Source organism: Ictalurus punctatus, chromosome 7 (genome assembly GCF_001660625.3).
Source record: "Ictalurus punctatus breed USDA103 chromosome 7, Coco_2.0, whole genome shotgun sequence".
In the NCBI taxonomy this organism is placed as follows: domain Eukaryota; kingdom Metazoa; phylum Chordata; class Actinopteri; order Siluriformes; family Ictaluridae; genus Ictalurus; species Ictalurus punctatus.
The window spans coordinates 10,472,802-10,493,868 of NC_030422.2; the positions used below are offsets into that span (position 1 = coordinate 10,472,802).

The 21,067-nt window shown below is 42.2% G+C and overlaps 2 protein-coding genes across 7 annotated transcripts; both read right to left on the reverse strand.

Moving 5' to 3' along the window:
• Positions 1–14: 14 nt before the first annotated feature.
• fubp1 (far upstream element (FUSE) binding protein 1) lies at positions 15–10,397 on the reverse strand. Of its 6 annotated transcripts, XM_047156688.2 has the most exons (20): positions 10,231–10,396; positions 9,422–9,515; positions 8,789–8,821; positions 8,643–8,679; positions 8,487–8,533; positions 8,311–8,382; positions 8,162–8,219; positions 7,904–8,063; positions 7,681–7,806; positions 7,492–7,596; positions 7,300–7,402; positions 6,969–7,205; positions 6,678–6,838; positions 6,439–6,587; positions 6,275–6,354; positions 6,036–6,167; positions 5,730–5,804; positions 5,056–5,118; positions 3,967–4,121; positions 15–3,662 (listed from the first exon to the last, which is right to left on the reverse strand). In XM_047156688.2, the coding sequence occupies exons 1-20, from the start codon at positions 10,321–10,323 to the stop codon at positions 3,654–3,656; spliced, it is 1,989 nt and encodes a 662-aa protein (XP_047012644.1). In that variant the 5' UTR covers positions 10,324–10,396; the 3' UTR covers positions 15–3,653. The 6 variants fall into 6 exon arrangements, with proteins under 6 accessions (XP_047012644.1, XP_053537928.1, XP_053537931.1 ...); XM_053681953.1 differs by having other exon boundaries at positions 15–4,121; positions 10,231–10,397; XM_053681956.1 differs by lacking the exon at positions 5,730–5,804.
• A 2,059-nt stretch (positions 10,398–12,456) lies between these two features.
• On the reverse strand, positions 12,457–20,700 carry miga1 (mitoguardin 1). The gene is given in 17 exon segments (XM_017471829.3): positions 12,457–14,566; positions 14,568–14,705; positions 14,786–14,902; positions 15,288–15,341; positions 15,415–15,549; positions 15,633–15,731; positions 15,814–15,900; positions 16,000–16,072; positions 17,243–17,352; positions 17,425–17,525; positions 17,638–17,755; positions 17,850–17,986; positions 18,078–18,195; positions 19,111–19,235; positions 19,412–19,574; positions 19,695–19,840; positions 20,010–20,700. Coding segments are annotated over 16 exon segments (1,755 nt in total). The 5' UTR covers positions 19,794–19,840; positions 20,010–20,700; the 3' UTR covers positions 12,457–14,485.
• Between the last annotated feature and the right edge of the window lie 367 nt (positions 20,701–21,067).

The window sequence follows — 21,067 nt, forward strand, 5'->3', positions numbered from 1 at the left end:
CTGACACACAGGCGAGCCTTTCAAATCATTACAATTTTATTGAACGACAGGTCAACAATGCCAAACAGTCAAAACCCACAATTCTCTGCAAAAAAAACAAAAAAAACAACAACACTACAACAAAGCCCTAAACGTGAAAGGATATACATTCCATAGTTTCAACAGTATATGACATGAAACCGTTTGTGTTTTACCTCCCGGCCACGCTCCCCATTTCTCAGATAGCCTCCGATTATGTCTTCTTTTCTACACCCCGCAACGAATTCTGTTGTGGACAGTTTGCTCAGAAGGACATAGCATACTGCATGCATACCACAACATATGCAGCAACGAACAACAACATAACACTCTCCAATGAACTGCCTAGAGCAAGCAAGTGTGCTATGCAAAAATAATAATAATAATAATAATAATAATAATAATAATAAAATAAAAAAAGGTTCCTGGTTTATGATCCATCTAATCTGGCATTTGATGCACATTTTACAATCCCTCTCCAAAAATCAGCAAAAGTGTGCACGATATCATGGAACAGTTCATAAGCCATTTCATCAGCAATGTGAAAACGCTAGCATCGACATAAGCATCAACATTTGCCCTGAACGTCACATTTCAAAAATCACAGATTTCCTCATGGTATTAATTTTATTTCTTTTTGCTTTACCTTATAACTGGAGCCCTTGAACGGTCTATGTTCAGCAGAAGGACACAGTCAAAGGACTCCTCCTTAGGGACAAACCCTAGCTGAGGACCTGATTCTACGAACTACACCTGCAGCGTCTTCAACACTGTGAGCGAGAATGAAGGCAGCAATTTGTATTAGCGCCACAACAGCACAGGGGTTTCAACCATGTCAGCATACATAACACGAGTACACTTTCAGAAAGTGGAGTAGTTAGAATTGCCATAACAGATCTTTTTGGTTTTTTAAAAAAATGGGGTTTTTTTTCTTAAAAAATATATATCCAACTGCATGCAGCATTGGTAAAGACAGGGAATACAGTCTACAGTGCCATCGATTTGCTCTAAAACAATGACTAGCACACTATCAGTATGGATATGCATTGATATAGATATATATATATATATATGTATATATAAATATATAGGAAACAGCATTTCAATCAATCATGTACAGAAATCCTTAAAGTATTCTGCATATTTATATATTTATGTGTAGGCTATTTGGGAGGAAGAAAAATAAATATCACATTGCCAATAACAAAGCAATTAATACAACATTGGGCCTTGTTCAACATTCAGAGAAATTCCTTAACGAAAATGCAGCAAAAAATTTCGGATTCACATCAAGACTTAAGTCAGAGGTCAAACAGTTTTGTGTCTTAGGTTAAGCTTACCTGTGTTATCGCAGCAGAACCTAAGGTGCGGGGACGACGCTGCGCATCGTGCCGCCAATCAACATTGGGTTATTCAATATATTTCCGAGAGAGAAAAAAAAAATCTCGCAAAGAAATCTGAGTCACACGCAAAGATCTAGGACAGCCTGGAAAATTGTAACAGAAGTCTGCCAACATCCGAACACCACATATTTTGGAAATGCAAACAGCCTTATGCCTGAATTGTTAAGTGGTTCATTAACTTGGTCAAACAGAATGCAAAACAACAACAACAACAACAATAATAATAATAATAATAAACTTGCACAACGATTAATACTCATACAAATGGCACTGTGAAGAAACGAGATGAACATTTCGTATCGTCAGGGATGGACAAATCAGTAGCCCGGGCTCCCAGGACAAGCGAATTTGGGATGTAAGCATATTGTCTGTTCAACCACAACCGGAGAACGGAAACACATCCCTACTCCTTTACCGACTTTCACGATATGTTTGCATTTCTAAATAGTATGGCATTCCCAAATTCTACGTGCATCGTCCGAGGCGAACGCCGTTTTACTTTATATGCATGACAATTAAACGAGAACAAACTCGGTTTCTGGAAACTGGAGGTTTTATGCTTCATCTGTGGGGGCTAGATTAGAAACAAGAACAGATTTATGATTTGTTCACCCCTGATTTCTAATGCAAAAGTAGTAATAGTTTTAACGCCATGTGCTGCCCTGACTACACAATGTCAAACTTGCACAGATATGGATAAGCGCATAATTGAAGGATTAATACAGTTGAAATGTTGCTTGACAGAACTTAACAGTCTAGGGTAAGGTCACAGGCTCAAGAGAGACTTCGGCATTTTCATACGTCAATCATTAAACTGCAGCCCAGACATACTTACCCCAAAACACAGTCAAAAAGTAATTTTTTTTCTTTCACAAATTCAGGGTACAGTTCAACTTTATGCACTACACTTGGTCAAAGACAATGCATTGACAGAAGAAACTGGGGCTGTCTGTATTGGGTTTTTTTTTTTGTACTTACGGGAGGGCTCATTTCACTGGTGTGGTAACAGCATAGCCTCCTCAGCCCTAAAAACACACACCTACATGACTACGCCAAACAGGGTGGGCATTTAAAAAAATAAATAAAAGAAGGCCACATTTTTGCGTTTTAAATAGTGAGACATTTGCCAGAAAAATATGCATTTATGAATCGGTAAAAAGGGGCACAACTGTATAAATACATTTAATAATGCAATACAAAAAACACCTCACCTGGCCTGGGAGGGGGGGAGAGAGAAACAAAACCAAAAAAAAGCAGCTTGCAGTGATATTATCTTTTATGACATATTTGCTTACCGCTGTCCTAAACTGGCCTGTGAGGGGGAAAGTTTCTCACGTTATATGAGTAACAAGACGTCATAGCATGGGTCACATACATCCTCGCACCACCTTTCCCTCAGATACACCTGCCTACGCCACTCCTACTAAATGCCAATAAACCAAACTAGTTCCTTTCATGTCGTAGCTAAAAACACCAGGAAAAAATAATAATAAAGCTGTATAGACAGTTGGAGAGAAACAAAAAAACGTCACTTTAGACAGAAAGAGGGGGAGAGAGAGAGAGAAAGAGAGACTGAGTCTGTGGATTGTATCCCTGTTTCACCCACCCATCCCATGATGAACAAAAACATTAAAAAAAAAAAAAAAAAAACCAACAGTATATACACATACAAATCAAGGTCAACCTTCCCCACTTTTTCTTTTTTTTACCGGCCCACTTACCAACACAGGAGGTTTCATTATGTTTTATTGCAAAACACAACAGGCATTTTTAAAACTGAGCATTTACATGAAGAAAACAAAAAAAAATAATACTAAATTTAGAGAGAGAGAGAGAGAGAGAGAGATACAGAGAGAGAGAGAGAGAGAGAGAGAGAGAGAGAGATACAGAGAGAGAGAGAGAGAGAGAGCACTAGAGCACTTGTATAGACATGAGTTCTGAACTACATAATGAGATACAGGAGCTGGAATGACCAATATTTTTACCGCACTAAAAACAGTTCATTTTATACAAGAGGAAAAAAAATATTACAAAAACAAATGAGCAAAAAAAAAAAAAAAAAACAGGAGGAGAATTCTCAATCCGGAGCCATTTTTTTCTCTCTCTTTGCAATCTAGTTTAAACGCAAAAACCAAGGAAACTACGATCTTCGTCAAGAGGCGTCTGCATCCAAACATTTAACAAAGGTAGCATTTTTCGACAAGGTAGCATTTACTTTATGTCCGCTTCACATTACTGGCCCTGTGCAGAAGAAATACATAAAGAAATACACAACATGTTAAGAGCAGAAACAGTGACTTGCTACCCCGCCCCACCCCATAACCTAATTACAGAGATAAAGACGCCTGTGGAGGAGGAGAGGGGGAGAAAGAAGAGCTTGGTTAAGTCTCGTGTCACTGGGTTGTGCACCTGGATGCCTGATGAAGCTGTGGAGGAAAAACGTTAGAAAGAGAGACAGGGGGAGAGGGGAAGCACAAACACACTCACACAGAGAGACCACAAATCACTTTATACGACGGGGGTATAGATGTTATTAGGAGTGTACCTGCTGGGCCGGTGGTGCTGCTCCCATGGGCTGAGAGGCGCCCTGGCCGTAGTAGGCCGCTTGTTGGCGGTAATACTCAGCCCATGCGGCGCTGTAGTCCGGCTGGCCTCCGGGCTGAGAGGAGCTAGCCCCGGCCGCCTGAGGAGCTGCCTGACCTGTAACGCGTGATCGAGACAGTATGTAAGTTACCATCCAGAGTAGTCAAAACAACAATAAGGCATTGTTAGTCTACTAAATCCATCACCTCACGATAACGAATGAAAAGGTCTGAACTAACAGAACGTACGGTCCATCACTACGATTCCATCCAATCTGTGCACATTCAACTTGTGCGAAAAATTGGACTTCCGATCAAAAATAAAGAAATAAATAACTTAAAAAAACAAAACAGCACAGCATTTCCATCCCAGGTGTTCAAGAATACACGTGCCTCTTCCCTGAAATGTAATAAATTAATCGTGCTCTTCCATTTACTTCATAAAACAGTCAAAAGGTTTCATGTATACTTTAACGATCATCTTCTTGGAAAACCCCCACACGTTTCGTCTTGTCGATTTCTCCATCAATAATTTAAGTCACATGATCAAATTGAATTAAAAAAAATAACAATTAACCGCCTGAATTGAGCAGACACTTTTTAAAAATTTTATTCACACCTGGTGTTTCCACCCAGCATTTATTTTAAACGCGATACCCCAAAATCCACGGATGGAAATGTAGCCATCGCTCAAGCAGAACGAGGACGTACAGACGCAAGAAACGGATCAAAATGACTAAAATTGAGACACGGGCTCGACACCGATAGCGTTCCTGGTTTATGACTGATCGTGTTTTGATTGAAGATTACGACCACTTTAAGCAGAACCTGACAGAGCAGGCTACTTGATCGTGTATTTGTCATGAAACAAAAAGGTTCTGTAAGAGGGGGAACGACCCCGGCCACACTGCCTCCGAGTGGCGGGGCAGAAACCCACTAGCTTGCTCTAGGGCAGCCGTATTTACAGCAGCTCTACCGTAGAGGGCCGTAACACAGAACGCAGCTGCCCGTGCGCACTGCCGAACGAGAACACCTATGCCGACACCTCTCACCTTGTTTCTTATAGTACTCCTCCCACGCTTTGGTGTAGTCCTGTGGCTGCTGGCCTGGTTGACCTGAGTGATCAAAAAAATATATATATTTCTTACCTTATTAGAAGCGCACACGTTAAAGAAATGAAGACTTCAATTAAATCACACAATTCACTAATCCTTTAGGAGTTGTGTTGCTTTGTGTACCTGAGGTTTTATTTATTTTTTTCTTTTCTGGACAATAAAACACCACTGAGCGCACACAAGCTCCTCGAAACGTATCTAGGCATCTCGTAGGAAGTTAAAAACATGCGCACCCATAATACTGCCTCGTTTCAATGTGGAGGAGGATGGGTAGTAAATTCACAAAGAGGAGCCATTCTATTAGGCCCACGTGGATTGAATACCAATAAACAAATGCCTGGCACGTAAATAAATAAATAAATAAATAATTTTTTAATAAAAGAAAAAAAAAGGTACAAGGTGAAAATTCTGGAGTGTAAACAGCAGGACTTTCGGTGGAGGAACCAAAACCTGACAGACTTTTGCGAATTAAAAACCAAAGGCTGCTGTTAACATCCCTGTTGCTGTTTAGTTTGAGGTTTCATAATAAATAAATAAATAGATAGATAGATAGAAGTGATTGGTGGTGTGGAGGGGAGTGAGGGAGAATAAAATCTAAAACTACAATTTACCCATTTTCTTGTAATATTCTTCCCAGGCCTTGGTGTAATCTGCCTGTCCGCTCTGACCTGGAGCCTGCGGGTCACCTGTTAAAAACGGTGCAAACTAATTGAGAACCGTCATGCGGGAGTAGGAGGGGGAAAAAAAAAAAGTCTGCGCTTGACCCAAAATTACCCAAAACTAGAAGGGAAATTTAACTACACATACAACTTGCTACACTGCTGATGTAATGGTGGTGTGGGTCTTTTGGAGTTGATCTCTGAACCTGTGTAATGTAGAGGGGGGTGTGGTGTTAGAATAGGAAATGATGTTTAAACCTTGACCGTTGGATGGAGCGGTTCCAGGGGCGGCGGCGGTGGGCGTCATGGGCGCCTGGGGCTGGGGCTGCTGCTGGTACTGAGCGTAATAGGCGGCCCACGCTGCTGCATTAGCATCCGCTGCTGCTTTGTCTGTACGTCGTAATAAACAGCGTGTCGGGTTACCTCGTTCTACAAAAGTAATAACAGCAAAGCAAACGCAAAAATAAAAAAAAAAAGAGAGAAATAAAGCCACTTACTGGGATCAGGCTGGCCCTGCTGCTGCCAGTGAGGGTAACCGTTACCCCAGCCCTGAGGTTGGTACGGCCCTGGAGGACCACTGCGAACAACCAAGGAAAAGGTGAAGCCACACAACTCTTATTGTTCATATCCCCAAACAATACACAAAAGTCAAAACTCTTACTGTGGTCCAGAAGGCCCCTGGTTGTAAGGCCCGGGATTGTAAGGTCCCATAGGCGCAGGAGGTCCAGGCGGGCCTGGGGGACCATGCGGTGCGGGGCCTCCATGCGGCCCCGGTGGTCCGTGAGGTCCACCCATGGGGCTGACAGGACCCTAAGCGCACACACGTACAAACCTGTCAGTTATGTACAAGATGAAACAAAAGAAACAATGTTTTACAATTTCTTTCTTTTTTAAACTCACCCCGATCTTCTCTTCGACAAGCTGTCTGGCGTAGTCGATCTGCTGTGGGTTCCCACGCACAGTGAACATCTTTATATTGGGGTCGGCGTTGGGAGGAGGGTTCCTCTGCAGCTCTATCCTTGCGCCGGACTGCTGGCTTATGCTTTTAATCGTTTCACCTCCTGTAGATGGGGTGGGGGTGGGGGTGTTGGGGCAGTGCATGGAGATTTATATAGTGTTATAAACCGTTAGGGTTAGATGGAGCTGGAATATTGATATTTTCCTCTAATTTGGAACTAAAGCAGGACTGACCTTTGCCGATAATGAGACCGGTCTTAACGGTGGGAACGGTGAAGGAGAACTCCTGCAGGCCCCCTGGTGGGCCCATATTCCAGTTACCGTGGCCACGACCTCTGCCCCTGCCCCCGGGGCCTGGCGGGCCGCCGGCCTGCACGCTGCGCAACAGGTCTGTAATGATACTGGCTGCGTGCTGCGCCCGATCAGGGGGACCCATGATCTGAGCGATCCTGTCTGGCGTGGTGCCGTCATCTACGAGTCAGGATAAAACCCGGAAGTCACGGGTTACACACGGATGATACCACGGGTGTAGCTATTTTTCACACCAGCATAAACCTAGACAAACCTGGTTTGAACTGAATCTTAACACCCGTGTCGTTCTGGATCTTCTTGATCATTTCGCCGTTCCTGCCGATCACGATCCCCACTGCGAAGCGCGGCACGGGAACCTTGGAGATCGAACAGCAAACCAAATGTTAATCTTTAAACCCTGAACACAGAGTATTGTGACCGTAAACTCTCCAACATCACAACTTACATCCAAACCTTCTCCTACGCTGCCACCCATCCGGGATCCGTATTCGCTTCTCTGCTCTCTGAAACCCTGGTCTCTGATCAGGTCCATTACCATGTCTTTAGCTTGCTGAAATTCAAAAACGTTCACACTACTGATCTGGACAGTGACAATTCAATCTTCTTTAATTCTCTGTGTGTGGTGTGAACTTACCTGAACTTTAAAAGGATCCCCAGAAATCCTGAGCGGTTTGTCTGCCCCGGTGTTCTGAGGCCCGTCCTGAATCATTACCATCTTGACTCCGGCTCGCTCCTGCAATTCAGAACTCAGAATTTTGTGCTGATTTTAAAAAAACAAAAAAAACACAAGCAACAAGTCTGACTTTTTTTTTTCTTTAAACACACACGAAACAAACTAAATCGGGTAACTCACTCACCTGTAACTGTTTGATCGTCTCTCCTCCCTTTCCGATGACGAGGCCTGCTTTGGAAGCCGGGATCATAATTTCCTGCACTGACATCCCAGGCCCATCACTGTGGTGAAACGGAGTCGGCCTGCCCTTTTCCACAATCTCCGTCAGCAACCTCTTTGCAGTCCTGTTAATTAACACAGAAAAGAAAAATCTCTCAATATGCACACTGCCGGCTCGTAGACTTATAACCACGTTGCCCCTCGTGTCTGCGTGCACACTCACAGGATGGAATCTGGAGAGCCCGTTAACGTCACACAGCGATCAGGCATGCCGCCGCTGTCTGTAAAAAGATGAAAACAACAAATAAAAACATCCTGGTTGTGTGGAAGTCTTACAGAAAAAGGGGGAATTCTATTAGCTGGTCGTATCACCTGGAGCAATCTGTATCTTGCATCCCGATTCCTGCTGTATCCTTGAAATCTGCTCTCCTCCTCTTCCGATAACTAGACAGACAAAAAGCTCAACGATTAAGCCTCTGCAAAACTACAGATAAAAATACGAACGACCCGGACATCTTGGGATCTTACATAATACAAAATATACTCACTGAATCCGACCATGCCGTCTGGAACCTTGAACTCCTCTGATGTAGGCCTGGGTGAGTAAATCAGATAAGACTCGTGCATTTTAAAAAAAAGACCAAAAAAAAAAAAAAAAAAGAACGTTGCTCCAACCGCTACTATACAAATGTAGTGTACCTCACCTTGGAAGACCTGCCATTCCACCCATTGCAGCAAAAGCTGGGGGGGGGGGACAACAAAAAAAACAAGTTACACAATGTCTAATAATCAAAGCAACACTAAAGCTTCATGATCAATATTTTGGAACTAAAATAAAATAAACGCTTACGATCACTTGCGACTTTCTTTGTTTCTGGCTGATCTGTAGAGTAAAAAAACAAAACGGCGATGTGAACACTCTATACCAAAATAACACAGGGTTATATTAACGCACTCGTCTGAATACGATATCTTGTTTACTAACAGAGAGAGAGGTATACCGTGTTTAACGTTTATAGAACGAAGGAGTCTCCAGTATCAGCGGTTTATTGGAAAATAGTTGTCGAGAATCCCAAATCCCATTTAAAAAACCGAATGAATTAGTTTTTCCAGGTCTAGCATTAGAAATGAGCAATATTTTATATATATAAAAAATACATTTAAACTATTGCCAGAAAACAGTGCAGTAAAAAAAATATTATTAAAAAATAAAAACATACAGTATTGCAATGCGCAATCAACTTGTCACTAGAAGTAACAATTGAATCGAGACGAAGTGTAAATCAGTGTAATTTAGAATAATAATATTTATATTATTTTCCAGATATCGTACAGAACGATTCACGACAGAGTCGCTTCATCTCAAATGAGTCATTAAAGAAAAGATTCGGTTGAACGAATGGAGCAACGCTACTTTGTAGTGCTTGTTCAGGAGGAGTTCCGGAACTCTTAGTTCCTTTAAAAAAATTGAGTGGGAACTTACCGCCGTCTTCCAAAGGCCTTTTCTGCCCTCCATACGCAAACTCGTTGGCGGCAGGGGGTGGATTCACGCCATCGCCTCCGATTTTAGCTGCTATCTGGAAAGCCAAAAGAATGAAATAAAAAAAACAAACCATCCTTTTAGTTCACGCGGTGCGCGTGCTAACAAGGCCTCCGTCTGAGGTAGCGGAATAAATTGGCCCATTGCTAATTTAATAGCAAGCTATCTTACTAGAGCTAGCTATGTTAGCCAGCTTGTGAGAACTTTTACATTTTAGCCATTTCGAGCCTATATTTAAAAAGGAAAAACACCAATAACCTGTATTCATTTAGAGCTCGTCAGTGAGGATGTTAGCACGCAAAGCTAGTTAGCTATACTTATAGCTCAAGTTTAACTATAGCTAATAATTTGTTTGATACATTTTTCACACTGATTTTTTTTAAAATATACACTGCATAAAAAAAATTTGAACGAGAAAATTGCAATAACGGCCAACTTGTATTGAAACATCCGGGGCCTTTAGCGTCTCCTTTGTTGCAATCCGCTGTCCCATTAGCAGGCCCATGATCGACAAGGGCCACGTCCAGAATCCACCCGTACTAGTTTTAGAGTGCACTACGTATACCTGTATACACGGATACGTTTAGTACACTACGTAGTGCACTTGGAAATAAAGTAGACGCGAATTGGAATGTAGCCATAGCAGTGCAGTGCGCTGCTTTGTAAAGTAGTTTACAAGAAACTAGGGTTTGATAGTTGTTGTTTTTTTAAAGCTGGGAAATATGTTTACAGTTATCGAATTAGTCGCTCACCTGTCTCGCCCGCTGCAGCGCGTCTTTAAAAGCGTCGTTCATTCCTCCGCCGGAGTTTGAGGACGGCGGCGCCACGCTCCCGTAATCGGCCATGTTTGAGGAGAAGTCGTGTGTGGGGGAGAATAATGGCCGCGCGGCTCAGACCACAAGGCGGAAAAAGTCTAACTGCGACACGAATGCAGCCTCGCGCCTGGAGGGGGCGCGCGTACAGAAAGCCGCGACTTCCGGTTATGTGGGGGATGGGAAAAGGATTAGCATAGTTAGAATTGAAGAGCAAAACCTGAGTTTGTACAAAACGTTAAAAAAAAAAAGTCTTAAGTCTCAGACGAATATTTATTTCCTGAGGGAAATAATCAATGACTACGTTTACATGGATAGCAGTAATCTAATTATTGACCTTAATCTGAGTAAGACAATATTGTGATTAAGGTGTTTACATGAATTGCTTTTAGAAAATTCCTGTTCCCATTTTACATGTTATAGAACATAGTTCGTTTAACAGCACGTCTTTACGTCCCCGCCGTCCCTCCAGAATTTCACGTATCAACATACAGGTTTGGGTGTTTTTATTTATTTATTTATTTTTTTACAAACTCTTTAAGTGTGGTTAATTATTTGTCATGCTGTACATGCAAATAGACAACTGCTTGAAGTCGTAGGCTACGTCCCAAACGTACTTACCGTCTATATAGTAGCCAAGATACATGTATTTCTCCTACTACAGGCCTATAGTAGGCAAGTATGCGGTTTGGGACGCAGCCGTGCTCTCTTGTTTGCCGTAAAACGGTTGAGCACTGCCGTGTCTTGTGGTGAAAACTCTCACACGTCATTAATAGTGTGATTAAGGTGTTTACGTGTCTGTAATACACGTCGATAACGCGACTAAAACAGGAGTACTCCAAATGTCTTCATTCAATTTGTTTACACTTCAATTATGACCTTAATCGGATTAACTGAATTAAAAATTGCCGTTTACATGGTAGTTTCTTAATCAGAGTATTGTCTTAATCAGGTTAATAGTGGATTATTGTTGTCCATGTAAACGCACTGAATGTCAGGGTGGTGTGTTGAAACAGAGTTACTGTTTAAAAAAAAAAAAAACAGGTTTATTGTTTTTCTGTTAAAAATAAGCACATCCTGAAGTGTTTTATTCCTCTTATACCAACTCCCACCAACAATAATTTGTTTAAAAAAAATTAAATAAACATCATAACTTCTATCCCTTTATAGTTACATTTAATGTTCTGGAACATCTGTGAGAAAAGTTCCTGTTATCACTTGCAGCAGTGATACGGTTGCAGATATACTTTACGTCCTCCATCCATACATTTTCTATACCGCTTATCCTACAGGGTTGTGAGGAACCTGGAGCCTATCCCAGGGAGCATCTGGCACAAGGCGGGGTACACCCTGGACGAGGTACAAATCCCAATGCCTTCACATACACATTCACACACCCGTTCATACACTAGACACTTTGGACATGCCAATCAGCCTACCATGCATGTCTTTGGACTTGGGGAGGAAACCCCCACAGCACGGGGAGAACATGCAAACTCCGCACACTACTGGCTCTGGAAATATGACGCTGCCACCACGCAGACGCGCAACATTAATTTCTGAGGATGTGTCCAGCCAACATATTTGTTACCAATAAACCTGAAAGTGCAAAGTCCTCTGTTCTGAAGTGTCCCATGGCAGAAACCTTACAGGCAAACACTGACACTGGAGACTCCTTCCGCAGATCTTAAACAAACATTTCCTCACATAAAGCTTCACCGTATCAGTTAATTATTATACATGTTTCTACCTTCCGTTTACTATTTGCCTTAGATTGTGTACATTGTCAGCCATACAAGTCCCAGTGAATGACTTCTTACTATAGAAACAATACCTTATTAGAACAAGTGCATTAAAATTGTTAAATTTGTAGCTGTCCTGTTTTTGGTGTATTTTAGATGACTGTCATTGGATGTCTTTGGTTAAAATGGAACCAAAATGGTCGCCGGTAAGCACCTCACATAATGGCTAACGATCTCAGCTCATGCCCAAAGAATGAATCAGAAAAATGCATGGTGTGTAGGACCCAAAAGTAGTACTGGTATTCAGCATTAAGTGTTGCATAAAACTTCCTTAAACACATTTCCCATCAGTTTTAGGTACCATGCCAAACAACAAAACTTGTTATAAAATTTTGCTTCGTAATAGTTGTTCTCACAGTTAAAACACTTTCCATTGGCCTTTTATTAACTCATAAATTTGACATTGTAGCAGCACAACCTTTGGACAGTTTTTACAGAAAAATAATTTGATACTTAGACAAAATACATCCAAGTTCTTTTAGCATAAATATTTAGCATTTAGCTTAACAACCGAACAGGCAGTTTAAGCTCACATTCTGGCATTAATGTATTAACAAAGGTGGAGCTTAGATTAAATTGTTTTGATCAGTTAATCATAAATCTGAGTATAGAACTTCACCACGGTAATTTAACAAGCATTATTGAACCAACTCCCGATTTTAATGACAATCATTATTAGTTAGCTAGTACTAATTAGCAAGCTAGTGACGGGTAAGATTAACTAGCTAGCTGAAATAATGTTGAGGTTGCTAAATGTGAGTGTAAACCAGTATCTCAAAATATTAGGATAAAGAATTTATAATACAGAAATGTCAACCTTCTGAAAAGTATGTTAATTTATGCACTCGACACTTGGTCGGGGCTCCTGTTGCAGGAATTACTGCATCAATGCGGCATGGCGGCGATCAGCCTGTAGCACTGCTGAGGTGTTCGGGAAGCCCAGGTTGCTTTGATAGCGGCCTTCAGCTCGTCTGTATTGTTGGGTCTGGTGTCTCTCGTAGGCTCTCTGTGGGGTTCAGGTCAGACGAGTCGGCTGGCCAAACGAGCACAGTAATACCATGCTCAGCAAACCAGTTACTAGTAGTTTTGACACTGTGGACAGGTGCCGAGTCCTGCTGGAAAAGGAAATCAACATCTCCATAAAGTTCGTCAGCAGATGGAAACATGAAGTGTTCTAAAATCTCCTGGTAGACGCTGCATTGACTCTCGATTTGAGAAAACACAGTGGACCAACACCAGCCGATGACATGACCCCCCCCCCAAAATCATCACTGACTGTGGAAACTTCACACTGGACTTCAAGAGTGCCTCTCCAGTCTTCCTCCAGACTCTGGGACCTTGATTTCCAAATTAAACACATTGACTTTCATCTTCCCGGTGATTGTGGTTGTGTGTACTGAACCAGACTGAGAGATTAATGGCTCAGGAAGCCTTTGCAGGTGTTCTGAATTAATCAGCTGATTAGAGCTCTTCTCAGGTCGACATTACTGTACTATAAATTCTTTATTCTAATATTTTGAGATATTTGATTTTTAATTTTAGTGAGCTGTAAGTCAGAATCAAGATTAAATTTTTTTTTTTTTTTTTTAAAGGCTTGAAATATTTCACTTTGTGTAATAAATCTAGAATATATCGAATATATATAAGTTCCACTTTTTGAATTAAATTACAGGGGGGGGGGGGGGGGGAACTTTCACCACAATATAATTTTTTTTGAGATGAACCTGTAAAGGAAACAGAAGCTAGTAGTTGTGTCATATGATCAAGTTTGCAAGTGGCTAATTTAACTTAAGCTCCACCCCTTTTGACACAATGACAGTCACGCAGTCAAGTCAGGATTAAAGAACGATCTGTGCTAAAATTTGTTAAAATTTTCAATAAAAAAAGAAGAAAAAACACATCCAACATTTACTTCAAACTTGAGAACACGATAAAAGGTGCTAACAATAAAGCTTATTGTTGTAACAATGATATAATGTCCTCCACTGCTGTACAGTACGCAGTCTTGGGGGGTGGACGACACTCTTAAAAGCCCAAATTTCTGGTTCATCCATCAAAAGCAATAAGGGCGTATTGATTAAGGACAATTCTAGCCAGAGGTAGGACCTTTTCGAAAGGACATTCGATCCAATTCCCAGCACTCATTCGATCACGTTTTGGGACCTATTCGCTTGCAATCATTTCAAGAATAAAAACAGATATAAAATAAATAATTTATGTAAATACCAAGTGTGATCACTCTAAATAGAGCAGCACATACTAATAGTTTCACTCCGTTACATGCTACACTTCGACCTTTATCGATACAGACAAGTCAAAAACAATGCACTGATTGTGAGAACATGTTCTTCCTCTTCAAGGACGGATAAAATTATGAATTGCTGGAGAGTTGCTCACTGCACCCAGGTCTCAGGCAGGGCGCCGGACATCAGTTGGGGCATCGTGCCGACGCAGCCGTTAGTGTGGTGGGGCGCAGTCAGAGCACGAGTAGCTCAGGAGCAACTCAGCTCGGTAGTGCAGCAGGTGCAGTACGTCTTCAGCCAGGGTGTCCACGCTGGAGTAACGCACCTTCTCCAGATCAAAGATGTCCTTCAGGAAGAGCAGCACCTGCTCCTGCGGGAACAGAACCAAACGTTAAAAGCGTGACGTTGAAATTTGGCGTAGAGTCAAAACGCACTGTCTAAACATCACACCTTGAAGAAGAGGCAGAAGTCATGCAGGGGGCTTTTAGGCCCCAGGAAACCCCACGCTAACTCGGGGCTGATGTGCTCACACACCATGTAGAAGTGAGCGATAAAACCATCCTGATCCTGAAAAAACAACAACAAAAAAATTTGTTAAGCCACTAATTTGTTTACAAAAATGTCAAAGACAGCACTGTTGTGGAGTTCATGGCCAGCTTCCCATTGGCTGGGAAATGTTTCGCACTGATGTTTGTTGGTAAATGAGACCTTTTAGCCGTGTTCATGTTTGACATGAATCGAAGAGGGCTTTGGCTGAACATGTGTTGCGATGACATAACATCACATGATGCATTGTGATGATGTCACATGACGCATCTTGGCCCAAATCTCTGGATATTGCGGAGTTTCCTTAATTTTGCGTCCATTTCCGCATTCGCTAAATCCCAGAGCGAACGATTCCCTTACTAAGCGGGACAGCTAGCATGACTAGCAGTGTTCTCAGAAACCGTACCTTCACATGTTGTCGCTTCTGCTTTAGAACAGACCAGCAGCTTGATGCTACCGCCTGCAGGGAGAAAAGACATTAATAAGCTGAGCTAGCACCTGAAGGTGAATGCACACAAATCTTTTTGACGTACAGTTTCTTTGAAGGCGTTGTTAAGCCAGCGGTTGTTAACGACATTCGTAATGGACATGGGCGGATTCTCCAGATCCTCAAAAGAATCCATTAGGATAAAGTCGAGGACGATGTCGTAGAAGTTTAAATGCTTAACCTAAAAACAACAACAACAAAAAACCCATTGAAAATGATGTTAAGTTGCTCTATTTAATGAGTCTTTAATGAGAAATGACTTACCCCTCTCGTAGAGAGCTCAGCCTCGGTGTTCTCCCAATGCTCCCTCTGCTCTAGGAAGCCAATCATCTCTTCATAAACTTCCTCAAATCTCTTAGGGTTCTGCCAAGCCCAAACATTATCTCAGCAGGCATAGATCTACTGAACATCAATCAGAGTAATAGATTAAAACAAAAACACTCACCTTGCTGGCTTTCACAATTATTGAGGACAAGATCTTTTTCCCCGTGTCAGCCAGAAACTTCCGGGTCGATATTTCTTGGAGAATGACCTTAACAGAGCAGCAATTCATTACACAGCCTGACTGGGTGCCTCTAGAAAGCCATTTTAAGTGGATTAGTTAAGTAGATCGGAGAAAACGTCGTTGTACCTGACAAGCCTGGCGGATGCAGTGCAGCTTGGCGAGGAAATCTGTGTCTCCAAGGCATTCAAGCATCTCGGTTCTTAATTAGATGAAGAAAAAAAAAAAACAGTAAAGAATTAGCGGATCATCGTGTAAAGAGTTCAATCATACAAAGTCGGCATCTGTCAATCACGCAGAACAGCAGTTTCAAAATGAATACAAGAAACGTAGACACAATACTATACTAATCAAACTTTACCATTTAAAATTCCTACAAATACGCACTCACATTCTCTAGTTTGCCTTTCACATATGAACAAAAGTCTCTCACATATTGAAAAATTCTCTCAGATTCCCCGAAATAATGTCCTCACATTCCCATGCTCTCGCATTCATTAAATGAAAAGAAAAAAAAAAAAAAACGCTTTTACACGAAAACTCTCGCATCTCCAAAAATGTCCTCATATTCCCAATACGGTATCTGATTTAATCTGAAACCGCTTACATTCCCACAAAGATGCTCTCATATTCAATCAAAATGCTCTTGCCTCCCCCTCAAAAAAAATGTTCACGTTCCCACAAAACACAACTGCATTCCTGCTAAACGCTCTCGTATTCACAAAAACACACTCGCATTTGCAACAAAACAAAAAAAGAGCTCACAAAAACCCTTGCATTCGCATAAAAAGCAACCTCATTCTAAAAAAATTCCTACTTTCATTCAAAATGAATCGCATTCGAAACGCACTCGCATTTACACAAAACGCTCAGATTCCCACAAAAATTGCTTGCGTTCCCATTCAAAGCACTTGCATTCCTATGAAGCACTCTCACATTCACACAAAATGAACTTTTGTATAACTACAAAATACTCACATTCACAGAAAGCACCCTCACGTTTACACAAAATGCTCCGATTCCCACAAAAACACACTCGCATTCACACAAAACGTACTTGCAATCCTACGAAACACTCTCGCATTTACACAATGTACTTGCAGTTACAAACCTTCAATTCCCCTAAACCATACAAAACACTCTCGCATTTCCACAGAACACACTCGCATACACTTTTACACAGTGCACAGTTTTACCTCTCGCACGGAAAACTCTACAAAGTGAGATCTAGGTCAAACTAGCAAAGATGAGCATTTTTATGTACATTTCTAACCATGTAAAACTAACTAAACGAGCATTTCCGGTGAGTATTTTTGTTCGAATGAGGCATCAGATCAACTGTCTCTCGTGCGATCCTGGTTCTGGGTCTCACCGGAGAACTCTACAGGATATTTTCCCGTCCTCGGCCATCTGCAGAGCCTCCTCGTAGAACGGGTAACGGCAGAGAGAGCTGAGACCCAAGGCATTCTTATGCTCAGACAGCTGCGAAAGACAGGGAACAAATCAGTTTTCGAGGACAACATGGCTACAGAAACGAATTCTGACAACGCCCACCTCTGCAGCGGACACGAACGAGTCGGTGGAGCCGATGCTCACGGTGTCTCTCCAACACGAGTCATCCAAATCCTCCCTCACAGAGCCTTCCGTGTGCTTCACTACCAGACAGACAAGCGTTAGATTTCACACCCCGTTAACAGCGCCTACCCCCGCTTACTGGGGGAAAAAAAAACCCAGGTCCTTCCTGCATTTCTGTAGGTATCGACTCACTGCTGTGGTGCGAAGACGGCGCCGTGAACCCCAGCGCTCCTTCGAACTCCTCCTGGAGTCTGTACGCCCTCTGCAGCAGAGACTCCAGCTTACGGATGAACTCACCGCTGATGATGTCCTGTTTGAAAACGTGACAAGCCGTGAGCACCTACAAGCGCATGCAGCTGAACCGCTGCGATAACGCGTAAACCACATCTATATAGGTCGCTTACCTCTACGGTCTCCTCTGCGATAGCGTCTCCGGCTCCCAGTTTTACAGAAGAGCACTCGGCCTCGTCGTCGGCCAGCCGGCTGCGGAAATTTAGCGCCTCTTCCCAGCGTCGCAGGGCCTCCTCGAACAACTCCATACCTGAGTGCGTAAGATTCAAGAACCTTGAACGTTCCGCAATACTAAACAGTTGGGAAATCGCTGCGGTATAAGAGGAATAAAACACATTTACCCATCATGTAGAGGTTTTCTGGAGTCGTGGCGACGTTGCGTAGATCGCCGCCGTCGTCCATTCCATCCCAGCAAGCCGATTCGTTGGTGCCGTCGCTGCAAGAGTTCACGCTCTTCACCTGAGGGAAACGGATATTTAAAACCACGTGGTGACGGAACAACCCGGTGTGATATCTGTACCTCAATACGTTGTGGCATAATATTGGTTTTCATTAAATAAAAAAAAAACAAAAAAACAAAACAAAAACACAACACAAAAACACAACAAACACAAAAAAAAGCATGAAGCGCTTCTGTGAATGTGAGAGTGCTGCGTGTTAATGTGTGTGGGTTGTTGTGAAAGCAAGAGCTTTTTGTGTGAGAGCATTACGTGTTTTGTATGAAAGAGAGACCGTTTAGTGTGAATGTGAGTGCATTTTTGCGAATGCCAGAGTGTTTTTTGTGTGAGAGCTTTGCGTGAATGTGACAAAGAGAGACCGTTTTGTGTGAATGCGAGAGCATTTTGTGTGAACGCGAGAAGCTTTAATTGAACACGAGAAAGTTTTATGTGAATGTTTTGTGAGAATGCGAGTGTTTTGTGAGAGAATGAGAGCATTGTGTGTGATTGCAAGTATAATATATTGGAATGCGAGTGCGTTTGTGGAACGCAAGTATGGTTCATGGTGATGTGAGCATGTTTTGTTGGGATGCGAGTGCATGTGTTCATGTGAAAAAAAAAATTCGGGAGGAGAGGAATGCGAGAGCGTTTTTTGTGGAAGGTGAGAGTTTTGTGAGAATATGACCGCTTTTAATTGAACGTGAACGAGTGAACGTTGGAGTGCGAGATGATTTTGTAGGAACGAGAGCATTTCGTGGAACGTTTCACACGAAAGCTTTTTTTTTTGTGTGTGTGCAAATGCGAGAGCGTTGCGCGTTTTTGTGAGAACGAGAACTTGTTTTATGGGAAAGTGAAGAGGTCAAGCGCTCGTAACTGAACAGGAGAAAGTGTCGTGCAAATAAATACGAGAAAAACACACGGAGAGAAGATGTTTTACCGAGGTCAGACTCTGCAGGGAGCCGGAAAGTTTGCTCTGCAAGCCACCGTTAGACGCCGCGTGACGGGAAAAGCCACTCTTCGAGTTGAGAGACAAACTGAGGTTCGGACGGGTGCAAGCAGCATCTGGAAGAAGTTGCGTGTTTAAAGAAAACCTTGTGAGGAGAAATCCAGTGAATGTGATTAACTAGTATTCGAGGCGCTGGAGGTAAAGGTGAGCATTTCTGAGACCGAGGAATCGTCTTCGGGATGTTACGAACGATAATTACTACGGTGTGAAAGTGGCACAACGCAGCTGCTACCTTTCAGTGGTGGAAGCGTGGAGAGGAAGTCAGACCTCTTCTGCTCCTGCAGCACTTTTTTCTTCCCTTTCCGCCTCCTGAAGCGACGGGCGAGGAAGAGGACAGAGAAGGCGCCGAATGCTGCAACCGCCACAAGCTTCTTGGTGCCAGAGCTCAGGCTCACCTGCTCAAAGAGGCAGAGGGACGGAGGGAGGGAGAGAGAGAGAGAGAGAGTGTGAGACACGGAGGAGCCGAAAAGGAAGAAGATGCTACTCCTACACCTACGTGCACGAGAGTTTCTCACCTGTGGAAGGGAGGAAAAGACGGACAGAGGAAGGTCCGCCGCACGCAGGACGGCCGTCTTTAAGGACAGCGAGGCGTCTCTGAGCACGTCCTCCGCCATGCTGCCATGTTCACACCATCGTCGACGTTCCTCGGCTCTGGCTCGACCTAAGGGCGTGCACGAAACATGCAAAACGTTAAAATCTCTCACTATATACACACACACACAACATGTACGTATTATGTATACATCAACATTTTTCCCTCCAGTCTCATGGACAGCCGTACGCTTCCATTACTTGTCAGCTGCATTAACTCTGTCACAAACGTGTCTTACATGTTTCCACTGCAGGGGTGGTGATGAACTTCTGTAATCACGTTTCAACCCAAAGAACTCACTTCATTCACCATGTTCTTTCTCCTTATACGCAGGAAGCTCAAGCTGTGTTTCAAACGGCGCCATGTTGGAATTTTAGTGCCCTTGTTATAGTGTAGAAACCGTTACATGCACGCGCTGTTTAGTGCACATATATAGGGAATAAGGAGGCGTTTGGGATTTAACCGGTGGCGCATTGGAGGAGAGCAATCACGAATCTGTGCAGATTTTAAATATACAACACGCTGACGCGATAATTATTAATAATAATAATAATAATAATAATATTGTTACTTCATTTTAGCTTAGCTGGTAATAACTTGAATGAAGAGGGTAAATTTTAAATAAATAAAAACCCCTCAGCTACAAATTAGCCAGCTAGCTATCAGCGCCACCATATTTCATGTCTTATGTTCATGTAGAAATGTTAGTTTTATTGTTATCGCATTATCGAGTTATTAATTATGTATTTTTTTAAGCAAAAACATCAAACAAATCGTTCTTCTTACGTTTAGTGCTTTAGTCGTCTTTTTTAAGCCATCTGTGCACTCGAGAAAGAGTGCTGGAGATGGCACAATCCCAAATAACGTTCTACACTCTACACAAGTGCACTACATATAGGCTTCGGTAGTGCTGAGTATGTAGCCTCGATATTCAATATGGCGTCGTTTGGGGAGGAAAAAATACAGGTCTCAGGTCAAGCGACAGGTCTTTCAAAATAAAAGTCGTATAACGAAGAAAATAAATAAATACATATACTGTTTAAATGACAAGCAAACAAGTAAGATTTAAAATCTAAAAATATATATATTTATATATTTAAAATTTAAAGAATGCAGGATATGCAGGATATCAACATCCTAAACCCTTAATCTCTGGAGAAATATTTAAGATTAAACTAATTGATAACATAACATGCATAATTTAAAAGTTGTGTGAGAATAAATAATTATACTGTATGTATATCAAAAATCTGATTTTGTGTAATGCCCTCAAATGTCCACTAAGTGGCGCTTGGG